This window comes from Adiantum capillus-veneris, chromosome 30, assembly GCF_014529385.1.
Source record: "Adiantum capillus-veneris isolate H3 chromosome 30, ASM1452938v2, whole genome shotgun sequence".
Taxonomy (NCBI): domain Eukaryota; kingdom Viridiplantae; phylum Streptophyta; class Polypodiopsida; order Polypodiales; family Pteridaceae; genus Adiantum; species Adiantum capillus-veneris.
The window spans coordinates 40,782,168-40,797,244 of record NC_140960.1 but is presented as its reverse complement, the minus strand read 5'-3'; the positions used below and the strand labels follow the sequence as shown (position 1 = coordinate 40,797,244).

Here is a 15,077-nt window from a genome sequence, read left to right as displayed (position 1 = left end):
ATACCACATCCGCAGCCATCGGGTCTCTCTCTCTCTCTCTCTCTCTCTCTCTCTCTCTCTCTCTCTCTCTCTCTCTCTCTCTCTCTCTCTCTTTTCAGGGAGATAAAAGGAACCATCATTGAAGCTAAAAGCAATCATTAAAACAAGGAAAGAAGTAAGAAATTTTGGAAGCGTAAAACCAATGCGTTTTGGAAACGCAACAGGTGGGGTATTCTCTTCAAAGCAGAGCCTTGAAAGGCTACAGGTTAAGAAGATCATCCTTAGGAGGGAGAGTCCTACTGGCAACGTTTTGAAATGCTCTAAGCAACAAGAGGTCCCACTGGCAGTCTGCAGCACTGCTGGTGGGTAAAGAGAGGTGATTCGCCAACGTTTTGAAACGTTGCAGCAGGAGAAGGCTCCATCAGAGGATAAGCTTGCGATGACAATTTGAAGGGGCGGATTGACTGGCATTTTGAGAGGCATTGCCCCCTCTAGCTTGCGGTCCATGTCTCCAACCGACTTGCATTTTGAAATGCTTTGGGGCAAGAGATCTTGGTGCTAGTAGCTTACGACTATCTTCTGAAATGCACAAATTTCCGGTGCCGGCTTCACCTCATTCTCTCCGGCGTTTTGAAAAGCATGTCTAAAAGGGAGCGGCCATGGACACCTTTGGGCCAACGTTTTTGAGATGCAAGGCGCCTTAGGGACTATTTTCCATTGCCAAGTTTGTGACAAGTCTCGCAAGCTTGCTCCCATGGTGCCACTTTGGCAAAGGTGAACCAATATCAACTCTCAGCTATTGGATAGTGCTCACACTAGTACTCAACGGCATTCGGGCTTTTGAAGTTGCCATGGGAGTACGAGATGGCGGTCAGGCCATTACTCTTGCAAATCACAAAGGAAAGGCGGGAGAGTGATGATCTCAGATATTTTCTCATGGAAGTGCAAGTTGTATTAGTCTCCAAGGGCAAGATTCGAGTGTCAAGAAAGGACAACGGCAAAGGCAAACTAAATGACGAAAGCAGAGGTAGTGTTTGCATTGAGGAGACCAGCACGCAACACATGGTGGAGGCCACAATGGCCACAATGCCAAATTTCTTGTCACGTGGTAGTTGTCACAACATGCTTTAGCCAGAGAGAGGCTTGTTAGAAGCAGAGAGGGATAAACAATGCTCCCTACAAATGATTTGGACCGGAGTTCAAGTTATCGAAGTTTGAACCCGTGGGTCAGAGTTCACGTCAGAGTTCACGGCACATGCATTTGGCAAGAACCGATGCGACGTATACAAAACACTATGGATGCATTTTAGACAATCTATTGTTGTTGGCCAGATTATGGACAGGATGTGTTTCCAAAGTTCATTGTCTAGGAAAGCTTGGACGTGATGTGTTCACAGATCACAAATCGGAATTCTTGGACGTACTGTGGTCTACACGTCAATTTTTTGTGAGGCGACCAGTGCTCAAGATGGCTTCTCAGATAACAAGCTAGCGATGCAAATTCAAGGTGTATCCAATATCCGACGAATGGGAATTCTTGGACGAATGGGAATTCTTGGATGTAACATAGTGTGGTCTACAGTTCAACTTTCTATGAGGCAATTGGTGCTCAAGATGGCGATGCAAATCTGAGGTGTATCCAATATCCCAGCCAGTGCTGGAGTGTCCATGGTAGCTTCTTCATCGGCAGGTGTTAAAGTTATAGCATCTCAAGTGAATGGTCCAATGTGATCCCAATATTTATTTTGGTTTTAGGTATTTATTTTACTTATTTGTCAAAGTTCTCAGAAGGGTAATTTGTTGAGGAGGGTACTTAAGGCCCCAAGCCAGTATATAAGAAGCACCCGTGGGGCCAGTATATAAGAAGCACCCGACCCCCATTGGACAATCAATTAATTCATTGCCCAGTTGGTTGGTTCAACACTCTCTCTCTCTCTCTCTCTCTCTCTCTCTCTCTCTCTCTCTCTCTCTCTCTCTCTGCCAGTATATAAGAAGCACCCGACCCCCATTGGACAATCAATTAATTCATTGCCCAATTGGTTGGTTCAACTCTCTCTCTCTCTCTCTCTCTCTCTCTCTCTCTCTCTCTCATTGTATGCTTCTGCATCATGGACTGACACATTCGTCTCATTATGACCTTCACTAAAATTTCGCAGCAACTAGCATTTGACCCTAGGGAGCAAGAGCTATTGAACTATCTCCTTAATGCTGATTGTATAAACAATAAAACAGAAAAAGCACATGGAATGTGGTTGCAACCCATTAAAACTCTTCCTTTGCATGATAAGGACATTTGGGAACATTGAAGATCCTTCCTAGTCCAAGACAGAAATAATGCCAACTGAATAGCTCGTAGATCTCCTCCATACGACTCACATTAACAACTGCAATCGCAACTTCTTAAGGAAAGGCCATTTGCCAAAATCCTCAACACCATGCAACTAAGGTGATACAATGTAAGCATGAAGACTACAAAATTAGGCATGACCTCGAAAAATTTGGAGCAATGTGTGGAGACAAGAGGGGGCAAACCTGCACAGGATTTGATGGTGTGAATCTTAAGGAGAAGCAAGAGGATGCTGAAGAGATGAGACATGTCGCCAATGAAGCGAAAGGCGTTCATTTTCGAAGCCCAGATAAGGAATTCTGCTCTACGATCTTGGAGTGTCAGAGCAATCTGCTGAAGCCCTAATCTTGAGAATTAGGGATTGCTTGCAGGGATCTTCCTCCTCCTTTACCAGATCGCGAGCATGCAATGCACATAAACAGAGCGCACCGAAGCAGCGTAGAGCTCCCGGCACGCACAATTGGCAGCCTAAGAACAGCCCAGATGGACACCAGCACACTAATTGAACTTTTGTTGTTCCTCAAGCTCTGGTTGGTTAGGTGTCACTTCGCAAAAAGCGCCCTATTGTGAAATTTGACGAGCAAGGCCCGTCAAAAGGGCTTTTTGCAATAGAGATAGGGGAGATATGCCACTTGGCATGAGTTGATTTGAGACTTGAGAGGCATGTACACAAAGCCTCTACAGGCGAGCTTGTAAAGCTAATTTTGGAGCAGGAAATCCAGGCAAAGTGAGGTTAGGATGTGCATGCTTGCTCTTCTCCTCCCTTCTGTGAAATGGGTCTCGTTCTCTTCTCCTCTCGGCATCGCCTTATGAAGATGGGGCCAAGCTTTATAATCAGCAACAAGCTTGTGCTCTACAATGTGGGCATTGGTAACATGATAAGGTGGCTTGTGTAGCAACATGCATTGCCCGTTTGGGCGCCACTCTCCTGTGATTTATTTTGAAGCTACAATTCCTCTGTTGAGATTGTGATTGTTGTGCATACAAAGGCACCCTTGACAATCAAGAAGGAAATTTTTAGCCCACAAGATAATGGCTCAGTGTCGTGCAGAGAGAAGAAACAACCCAAGTGCTATGGATTTTTACCCTCCACACCAAGCTATACAATCCCAGCACGAATGTGCACAAGTACCCTCATTCGCCAAGTTATAGTAATAATACTGCATCGACTTCTTCATCTAGAAACGCCAGCCGTAATCACTCCTCGTAGAGCTTCCACGAAGAGCCATCTGCTAGTAGTAGACCTTCATTTGGTGGAAGTTTTCGTGAGAGTGCCGAATTGAAGTCTTCAAGCAACAGAAGCTATATGGGATGCTTCTACAAGGACACCTCAAGAGAGTCATGGTAATGATGCCAATCTTGTGTAGCTGCCTTCACTGGCTTGCATGAACAACACTCTTCAATGGATGACAAGTCTACAACCAAGTGCATGTCTTACCTTAGCAATGAAGTGATCGCATCATCCACAACCAAGGTAAGCAATCTTAACAGTGTCAAAATAGAGAAAGAGGACTCTCTTGGGTGTCGTAGACAAAATGCAACTCATAATTTGCAGTACACAGTGAATGAAACATGTAAATTTGACAAGCTTGCATAACCATGCCCTTGTTATGGGTGCTGCAGGTGGAGGTCAATCTCGCCCTGGAAATGTAGGTGACATTAGCCAAAAGCTTACTTTGGCAGTGAAGCCCAATCACGACCAGCCTATTACCAATTTTCCTTGGTGCCATAAGTCTACAAAATTGGGTGCTTCCTTTGCTATCAAAGGCAGTTGGAAAGTATGCAACATGGATGCATGTAGTAGACTTCACAAGTCAGGAGAAAAAATTGCTACTACGGTCACTCTGGCTTCTGGAAATCTGAAAGAGAGTCCAACAGGAGGCCTCCTTGTGAGCAGTCAGAAAGCACTCAAGAGCTTTCTTTTTCCTAATCCCTCAATTACCAACAATAAGTTTTAGACTTCTACTCCAATTGTCGTGCTTTGATTGCCCTCAAGATCTTTGAAAAATTTCCCTTTGTTTGCTCTCGAAGATTCTCCTAACTAAAAGAATGATTTTCCTTAAAGGCCCGCCTTAGTTGAGAGAAGAGGGAGCATGGCCAGCATGCCCTATATTCCCTTGGTAATCCCTATTCCCGAGAGAGAGAGAGAGAGAGAGAGAGAGAGAGAGAGAGAGAGAGAGAGAGAGAGAGAGAGAGAGAGAGAGAGAGAGAGATCTTCCATTTCTTCAAGGTTGAAAGAGAGATAGAAAAGCTTCTTTTCGTCAAGCTGCGAGAGAGGATTTAGTGGAGATATATAGGCTTCAAGCAACCCAAGATAGGGAGAGAGAGATCTTGCTCCCTTCATTCCCCGGTTCCTCCGGCTTAATCCTTTTTCATGCTTGTACTCGCTTTCCCTACTTCACCCCATAATTATCCTTCTCTTCTTGCCCTTCCTCATGCCCCTCTCTTGTTTGCTTGTGCCTCCTCTCTATAAGGGGGGGGGGGAGAGAGAGAGAGAGAGAGAGAGAGAGAGAGAGAGAGAGAGAGAGAGAGAGAGAGAGAGAGAGAGAGAGAGATCATTGTTGGGTATGCAAGCCCAATTGTGGTCCAGTGTGTCAAGTGTGAACCCTGTGGGAATGACCTCTTAGGGCATGCAATAGAACCAGTGTGCATGGGGCATCTTTTCACTCTATATATTGTAAAGGGTTGTTAACTAAATATATACAACGTGACTTTTGTCGACTCTCTCTCTCTCTCTCTCTCTCTCTCTCTCTCTCTCTCTCTCTCTCTCTGTCTCTTGTTTCTGTATCTGCACCCTTCTCGCCATGGCTGCATGCCACCATGCACTCTAGTGACACCATCAATTGGTATCAGAGCGTTGCCCGATCTCGACTCAACCCAGCTTGCAAGAACTGCTGCCTGTAGAGGGGAAAACGAAGGTGGTCGACCTGTGAAACTCTGAGCAAAACCGGCATCAAACAGATCAACCTAGCTTGAGAAGCATTGTTGGACACTATAGCTCCTGCAATTGTTGCCTCCTTAGCTTATTGCAAGTGCAAGTCATCATCCATGCCGTCCGCGTCAACTGTCTGCAATAGAAATTGTTAAAGCTTGTGTTCATGCTATATTTAAAAGGGTCACCCCATTTGGTCTTAGGCCTCTAAGTAAGTGGGTATTCACACCCTCGACAAGGTGTAAGAAACCTTCCGTGCTCGGCTCCGTAGTATATTGGCTAGTAAAATTTGAAGGCGTCTTTTCAAGCTCAGGAATAGTAAATTGCAGTGATATGGCTGAATCTTGCCAAACCCTTCAGCTTCTAAAGAATTTTTGTGCAGTATCTTAATACGTCCATGCAAAGATAGTTGAAGACGAAGACAACCTCTCTGAAAGTTAAGCCGGTGCAATAACCAATAACACACTCTTTTTATCAGGCTTCTTAAAGACTTCAACATGGCATCAAAAATAAACAAATTTAACGGATCTGGCTTCCACACCTGGCAAATCAAAGTGAAGGGATATCTGATGTGCAAGAATCTATGGAGCGTCTCAAGCCACTATCAACTAACAAAGCAGGCACATCCGCTGTAGCTACCAGAGCGTTATTTGTCGAGCAACATTGCAAGGATGAACACAGATTAGGTATTATTATGACATCTCTCGAAGATGATTTTATTCATTATCTGGATGACATGCAATTATCAAACACTGCTTGGATGGAACTAGAGAAAGTGTTTGGTCCTAAAGCCAAATACTCCAAAATGAGCCTTAAAATGGACCTGTATTCTCTTTCAATGCGTGAGGATGAAAATATTGCAGCTTTAGCTAACAGACTAAAAAGCATCCGCACTCAAGTAATTTATGTTGAAGCTCCTATCTCAGATGAAGATCTTATAGCCGTTTTTTTGAATAGCCTACATGCAGAATTTTGTCATATTGTAACTATTTTAAAGGAGAAGGATCTGCTGCCTTCTTTGGATGGTATTGTTAATTCATTGCAGGAAGAAGAGAAACGAGTACCACGTATTAGTTCTTTGGTACCGACTACATATGTAGCTCGTGGTTGCACTTCGATTGCAAATTCAACCATGATTGCAACTTCAACCAGGCCTACTACCGGCACTAGACCTTGTGCAATATATGGATGCAACAATCATCAAAACAAGGATTGTTTCAACAAAAATCCTTGCATCTACTATGGAAAGACCAATCATCCTTTGGATAAATGTTTTAAGAAGAATAAGTGACAAATCAACATGGTTGAAAGTGATGAAGATGGTGAAGCACCAACACTTTTCATAGATAGTGATGTAATGTAGTTTTTCTTCTATTTTATGTTTCCTTTTATGTCAATCATTTGTCAATAAAATGTACGGGTTATAGACACTGCCACACATCAGTGGTAAGATCTCCCTTTTATGTTTGGTTCTGCGTTCTGGTTTGTCTCACACTGATAGTTGTTTGAGAGAAGTGCACACACACACCTATGTTATTGTCAAGGGGGGAACTTCTACTCATAATTTCAGGTGATTGAACTCTACCTTGGTCTGTCTCGAGTCCATTGTCAGTGGTTTGGGCTTGGGGGGGTTGTTGGGTATGCAAACCCAATTGTGGTCTAGTGTGTCAAGTGTCAACCTTGTGGGAATGACCTCTTAGGGCATGCAGTAGAACCTCAGTGTGCATGGCGCATCTTTTCACTCTATATATTGTAAAGGGTTGTTATTTAAATATATACAACGTGACTTTTGTTGAGACTCTCTCTCTCTCTCTCTCTCTCTCTCTCTCTCTCTCTCTCTCTCTCTCTCTCTCTCTCTCTCTCTCTCTCTCTCTCTCTCGCGCGCGTTTCTGCACCTGCAGCCTTCTCACCATGGATGCACGCCACCATCCACCCTAGTTGACACCACCAAGCGTATCCCTCCTTCAAGCTTCTTGCCAAGAGCCTTGCTTTCTCTTCTCCTTGCTCGTCCAAGACTGCTCTCGAGTGAGCTCGCTTATTTCTCCGGCCTCCTTCCTGCTTATGGCTGAGAGGGAGCGAGAGCGAGAGAGAGAGCTCTTCTATGCTTTTGATCTCCCCCAAGCTTGACTCCTTCCTCCTCCGTGATGCCCCTTGCTTAAGCAACGTGAGAGAGAGAGTTCCCCCGTCTTGCTCATGCCACAACCTAGTTCCCTTTTTTCTCCCTCAATACTACCTCACAATACTATTCCCTTCTCTTCAAGCACGAGAGAGACCATGCAACAACTCATTTTTTCTTCTCCCCCCCATTTTTCAATAAATAACCTCCCTTATAATTAGCTTCCTCCCTCCCTTAGCAACGATAGTGACGTCGTTGCTAGGGAGCATAAAAACTATCCCCTAATGATGTGGCAACGGGTAGGATGACCAACACAAAATTCAAAAGGAGCGGACCAAAACTGTGCACGTTGGCGAACTGGATGTTTTCTCCTTCTTGCTTGCCATCATCCAACACCTTCTTTGGCCAGCAAGAATGATTTTCTCTCTATCGCATGCGTTCCTCATTGCCTGCACTGGTCGACGCCATCTTCTTATTTTCTCTCCCCTTCACACTCTATTTCCCTTATTGGTTGGGTGGCCATTGCCTCTTGGGTGGGTGGCCCTCAAATGGCATTACATTTGGCATGCACTTCAACTAATACATGGCATTGCAAATGAAGGCATCACATTTGGCGTGCATTTTGACCAAAGCATTGATAAGCACATCATTCAATAGGCATTCCCTTCGCACTCGGTGAAAATAGCCCACAGCTCCTTGCCACAGCCGTGTTGGGCATTCCCTGCAATCATTGCATTCCAAGAGGCAACATTTCGGACAGGAAGCTCTTCAAAAACCTTATGTGCTTCCATACGACACCACATTTGGAATATAATTCACCCAAGCCATTTCCTTGCAAACCATTGGACTGGGTATCAATTAACATTATAAGTTCAGATCAAAGCATTGCGAAGCATAGTGATGACACAGATATTGACTAAAGTAGTGCTGAGTTCAAATCCTCTCGCATATATAATTATTAGTGCACCGCAAAAGATAATGTTCCGAAACTTCCAAAGTCAAAAATTCAAAGATGGCACTACGACCGAGCCGACCAGACTGGTACGGAATCGGCCATCGATGAATCTTAAATGGCCAATATCTTGGCAGAGCAGAAACCACGATTGTTGATCTGAAAGGACCTCCACAAAGTGAGCACTTTAGGCCTATGCATTCATTTCAATTCTTTCCCCTCAGCTGTAGTTGCCCAATCTGGTACGGATCTGTAGTTGACTCAAACTTCAAACTTCAAACTTCAAACTTCAAACTGCCATAACTTTTTCAACATAGCTCCAATCGACGAGCCGTAAAGACACGCTGGTAGAGCACTTCAAGACTACAATTCTAGATCATAATCATTTCGAGAATTCTCCTTTTTATCATCATTAAGGCATCTATTGGTCCTTTAAAGCCGCATCTAGCATATATTAATCGTAAAACTAGCTTGTTAGCGAGCCCTGAACACTGATCATTCATCAGGTAAGTTTCAAGTAAGCTTGATGTGCATATTCCTAGTATCTTTCTTAGCATGGGAGCGAAGCTGCATGACATCCACCCCCTCTGAATGTGCATAGCCCCCGGTCTATGCCAACTGCACTTCAATGTGCATCTGCTATAGGTACCTTAAGCTCTTTGCCATCGTCAGACTTGCGTAACTGGTAATCATATGGAAATTAATATCAGGCTTATACCCTATCATCAATGTTCTAGCTTAATCATGAGGTAACTACCCAGCAAAAATCTTCGAATCGTATTTGCCCTATCTTCAAAGAATTCAATTATAAAAAACCTATTTAGTGAACCCCGCCAGACTCAATTGCTCTAGTTAATGATGCACACGGCTTGACCATCAAACTTGCTTTAGGGAACCCTGTCAAGCTCAAGTATGCCTTACTTTGTTTGCACACGGAATGGCCATCAAGTCATTTACTTCAAGTTTTGGTAGCAAAACCAACTCAAAAGATGTGAAGATACTTTAGCAATTGTCCAAAGAAGTCAACTAGAAGCCAACCATGTAATCTTATTGACGCATAACCAAAAACTCTTCTAACTTAGCATAATCTAGAAACCAAAACCTTGTACTATGCAACCTGCTACAACAGATAACTACTTGTACTCTTCAAATTTGCAACTTGCACTTTAGTAGCCCCCAAGATCAAATGGGAAACCAATCATTTGCTCCACTATGAGCATTCCTTTAAAATATTTGCAGCATCCTCCAGGATCATATAGGGAAAATACAAGAATTGCCAATCAATAGAGCATAAACATAAATTAACCCACAAATCTTCATGAAAACTGCTTGAATCATATGGCACATAGGTCAATTTCCCCAACCAATGCATGTATCTGTCACCTCCTGGGTCAAAAGCTAGCTCAAAATCTCCTACATCATAGGGTAACATCAGATCCCATATAGCATCAGGTATCACTAGTACTGCCATATCCCGTGTGCAACTGGCTCATCTAGCTCTTGATCATCAATCACAAGTAAAATCATTGGTAGTGCACCCTCACTCTCACTAGTATTAGAATCCCAATCATGCATATATGAATACATCAAGTCTCTAGTAAAAATCTCTTCATTAGGCTCGCAAGATGCATCAAAAAACAATTCTCTATCTTGTAGAGGTTCAAAATCAAGTAGAGCATCATCCAACAACTGCATAAGGTCACCATCAGCTGCATCTGAACAAACTTGCTCATGCATGAATCTAGATAGATTGGTATGCTTAGCATCTATATTTGAGAATCCTTCCTAAGCTTTGTCCAATAAGCACATAAGGTCTAGGCCCACCGCTTCAGAAGGTTCCTCCATCTTGCACATCTCAGGCTCTGTTCTAAACTAAGATTTCCACATATGACATGCATACTAAACACACCTGCTGTAAACTGCTCTTCAAGTCTTTCACCCTTATCCAAATGTCTTTGCACTTATGTAGCACAAAGTTCAACATGCAGATTGAAATACTTCCCTGTCTGTACCATTGGCATAATGAAACAAATCATATTCAACACCAAGAGATTGCATTTCACTATGCACCCCCTCTGAATGAACAACATCAAGTTTATGATCATTTTGCCATAGTGAGCCCTGTGTCACAAAAGCTTGATAAAGAAGAAGTTTGCTCCCCTCTAAATCATCAGCAAATTCAGGATCAGTTTGCCACATTGGTAGCTCAAGGTCACAGAAACTTGTCAATGAAGGAGTCTGCACCTCCTTTGAATCAGCAACATGAAGTTCATGATCATTCTGCCATAGTGTGAGCCTCGTGTCACAAAATCTTGATAAAGAAGAAGTCTGCACCCCCTCTAAATCATCACCAAATTCAGGATTAATTTGCCACATCAGTAGCTTTGGGCCACAAAAACTTGTCAATGAAGGAGTCTGTACCCCCTTTGAATCAACGACATCAAGTTCATGATTATTCTGCCATATTGTGAGCCTCGTGTCACAAAATCTTGATAAAGAAGAAGGCTGCACCCCCTCTAAATCATCACCAAATTCAGGATTAGTTTGCCACATCGATACCTCTGGGTCACAGAAACTTGTCAAAGAAGGAGTCTACACCCCCTCTAAATCAACGTTTTGCAAATCTTTAAACACATACTCTTGCTTAACCAAGTCCTCAAAATCTGGTATATCCAAATTTGGTAAATCTGGTAGAACCAAATCCATGGTTCTGACGCTCTCACTTGCAACATTTCTTTGAGAATTAACATCTGTATCATCAATCAACTCTATGGTAGAATCTGTATTAGCATCATCAATCAACTCTATAGAAGAATCTGTACCAAAAAACATTTTCTCTAATTCTAAGTCAGTAGCAAAAGTATCAGTTGTAACCAAATCTTCATGCATGTATACTTGAATATGTCTGCACTCATTCACCTGCACAATTTCTTCTTGAGCTTTAGCCACTTCATTGTTTTGATCCCTTGATTTATTTTCCTAGTGTACTGCATATATAGGTTCTTTACAAAATTCAACCTATGTATCTTGAGGCTGTAGAGCCTTACCCTCAAAGACTTCTACTTCATGTAAGGCATCTACTAAACCTAGCTTATCATTAGCCTATAAGAAGGTTTCATCTTGTAAAATACACTCATCAATCACAACTTGTAATTTTGATCGTACTTGTCCTCAAATATCTGCGTAGTTTGGTAGACTTGGACTTTGTTCTTGATAGCTTCCATAATTCTCATAACTTACTTGTACAATAGCTTCTTTAAAGTATTCCCAATTGTCATTGCAAGATTTGGTAACCTCTTGAATTTTCTCCTTCAAATTTGAACTCGCTAAGTGCTCAAAGGATCTGATTATTAACTCTTCTGGTATCCCTCTTAACTTGGTTTCCAAGTCATAATACTCTAGGTAGCCTTTTGGATCATATCCATCAAACACTCGTCTCTCATCATATACCGCATCAAAGGCTGCATCCAAAGGTTCATTCATTGAATTCTTCTTCTTCATGATCTCCATTTCCAGAAGAGATCCTTGAACCAATTGAAGCATCTTTGAAAAATCTGGAATTGTTTACTTATCATCAAAACCATTTGCACTTAACTCTTTGATCAACTTCATCATTGCTCTTAATTCTCCATCTGCACCCCACCCCGGCTCGTTTCACGTCGGGTTCACCAAGTATGTCGAGGGATATGTGTTTGAAACGTGAGTCGGGAAGGCACTAGGCCTTGGGTTGTGAGAGGAGTGAGAGAGAATAAGAACAGTAGGTGAAAAAGGCTATGGAAATCACTGTAATCATCAATTAATTGAAAAATGCTTTGAGTAAACTTAATCCTTAGCCAAGGCGGACTGTTAACAACATCATCACTTAGATCATCTGATAACTAGGAGTTTAAGCTTTGCTTTTGCAGGATCAACCTTGTCATTAACAACATCGAGCTTAACATGATGATTAATCAATCCCTAGCTGATGACAGTAATGGAAATTCTCTTTCGTCACTTTATGTGCTTCAACTACCCCTTGGATTCTGCAAATCTTCTCTTTTTGTCGATCTTTCCCTGCTTCAGTAGCACTCAAGAGCTTTCTTTTTCCTACTGCCTTGATTACCAACAATAAGTTTTAGACTTTTGCTCCAATTGCCGTGCTTTGATTACCCTCAAGACCTCTGAAAAATTTCCCCTTTGTTTGCTCTCCATGATTCTCCTAACTGAAAGAATGATTTTCCTTAAAGTCCCTCCTTAGTCGAGAGAAGAGGGAGCATGGTCAGCATGCCCTTGTAATCACCCTTCCCGAGCTCGAGAGAGAGAAAGAAAATCTTCCACTTCTTCAAGGTCACAAGAGAGATAGAAAAGCTTCTTTTCTTCAAGCCGTGAGAGAGGATTTAGTGGAGAGATATAGGCTTCAAGCACCCCAAGATAGGGAGAGAGAGATCTCGCTCCCTTCATGCCCCGGTTCCTCCGACTTAATCCTTCTTCATGCTCGTACTCACTTTCCGTGCTTCACCCCATAATTATCTTTCTCTTCTTGCCCTTCCTCATGCCCCTCTCTTGTTTGCTTGTCCCTCCTATCTTTAAGGGGAGAGAGAGAGAGAGAGAGAGAGAGAGAGAGAGAGAGAGAGAGAGAGAGAGAGAGAGAGAGAGAGATAGCTTTTCTATGCTTTTGATCTCCCCCAAGCTCGACTCCTTCCTCCTCCATGATGCCCCTTGCTTAAGCAACATGAGAGAGAGAGAGTTCCCTCGTCTTGCTCATGCCACGGCCTAGTTCCCTTTTTTCTCCCTCAATACTACCTCACAATACGCTTCCCTTCTCTTCAATCATGAGAGAGACCATGCAACTGCTTGTTTTTTCTTCTCCCCCCCATTTTTCTATAAATAACCTCCCTTCTAATATTAGCTCCCCCCCCCCCCCCCCTTAGGAACGACGGTGCCGGCGTTGCTAGGGAGCATGAAAACTATCCCTTGATGATGTGGCAGTGGGTAGGATGACCAACACAAAATTCAACAGGAGCGGTGCCAAAATCATGCACGCAGGCGAGCTAGATATTTTCTCCTTCTTGCTTGGCGTCATCTGACACCTTTTCTGTCTAGGGTGAACAATTTTCTCTCTCTCCCCTGTGTTTCTTACTGTCTGTATTGGTTGATGCCATCTTCTTATTTTCTCTCCCCTTCACACTCTATTTCCCTTATTGGGCGGGTGACCCTCAAAGGGCACCACATTTGGCATGCACTTTAAGCAAGACATGGCATCAAAAATGAAGGCATCACATTTGGTGTGCATTTCCACCAAAGCATTGATAAGCACATAATTCTAGAGCTCCTTGCCGCACCCGTGTTGGGCATTCCCCGCAATTATTGCATTCCAAGAGATGACATTCCAGACATAAAACTCTTCAAAAATCTTATGTGCTTCTGTATGGCACCACATTTGGCATGTAATTCACCCAAGGCATTTCCTTGCAAACCATTGGATTGCGTATCAATCAACATTATAAGTTGAGATCAAAGCATTGCCAAGCACAGTGATGACATAGATATTGACCAAAGTAGGGCCGAGTTCAAATCGTCTTGCATATATAATTATTAGTGCACCACAAAAGATAACGTTCCAAAACTTGGTTGAAGTAAAAAATTCCCAGATGGCAGTCCGACCGAGCCCTGGGGGATTCACCATGGAAAACTTACTGCACCACGTAAGTGCAAGGGAGGGGTGTTTTTCTACAAGTTACATAAGTGTGTAAGCTAGGGGAAGGCCCCCAATAATTTATCTCCCAAGCTTAAAAAATAAGGGAGGGGGGTATCATATTTATGGGGGGGGTGGGGGGGGGGGGGGGGGGGGGCTGACCCAGGTTGATTACTTGTAACGATTGGTCGCTGGTGTGCACTAGAACTTGGATGAGTTTTGGGGAATTTTTTCACCAAGTCACACATTAAATTTTGCATCAAGCCGGTCATAGTAGATAAGGGCTGATTTGGAGCACGTCAAGGGTTGATTTATACCAACTTTGGATGGGTCAGAATTGGACAAGTAGGCAGAGTGCAGGTTGATCAGACACATAATTTGAAATTCAAACTAAGACACATTGAGAATACATCTAGTTATCAACATAAGTGGTTCCTTAGGACATTGCAAGTCACTATGCTACACACTCTTTGACTAGCTTTAGTCAGTTAGATCATGTGAGACCTAAATTTTATATGTCATATATAGGGGTTTTATCAAAGTTTTCTGCTCAGGTGGCGTCCTGTGTTGTATATAGAGTGAATCCCTCGGGGACCGAGCTGACCAGACTGGTATCGAACCGGCCCCCATTAAATCTTTAACGACCAATATCTTGGCAACGAGAACTCGAATCGCTGATCATAAAAGACCATAGTGCTCCACAAAGTGAGAACTTCAGGCCCATGCATTCATTTAATTTTTTCCCCTTGAGCTGCAGCTGCCAAATTTGGTACAGATCTGCAATTGATTGAAACTTCAGACTGCCATAACTTTTTCACCGTAGCTCAAATCAACGAGCCTAAAGACAAGCCGGTAGAGCGCTTTAAGCACTATAGTTCTAGATCATAATCTCCCATCTATAATCACTTCAAGAATTCTCCTTTTTAGCATCATTAAGGCATCTGCTGGCCCTTACAGACGCATCTAGCATACATTAATCGTAAAATTAGCTTGTTAGCAAGCCCTGGACACTGATCATTCATCAGGTAAGGTGCAATTAAGCTCAATGTGCATCTTCCTGGTATCTTTCTTAGCATG

General features: G+C 42.9%; 1 protein-coding gene across 1 annotated transcript in view; it reads right to left on the bottom strand.

Moving 5' to 3' along the window:
- Nucleotides 1-2,858, bottom strand: part of LOC147417846 (ER lumen protein-retaining receptor-like) — a 71,390-nt gene extending 68,532 nt beyond the window's left edge. The window contains exon 1 of the mRNA XM_086506972.1: nucleotides 2,512-2,858. Coding sequence (XP_086363098.1) covers nucleotides 2,512-2,602 — 91 coding nt within the window. The 5' untranslated portion in view covers nucleotides 2,603-2,858. The remainder of the gene's footprint in view (nucleotides 1-2,511) is intronic.
- Between the last annotated feature and the right edge of the window lie 12,219 nt (nucleotides 2,859-15,077).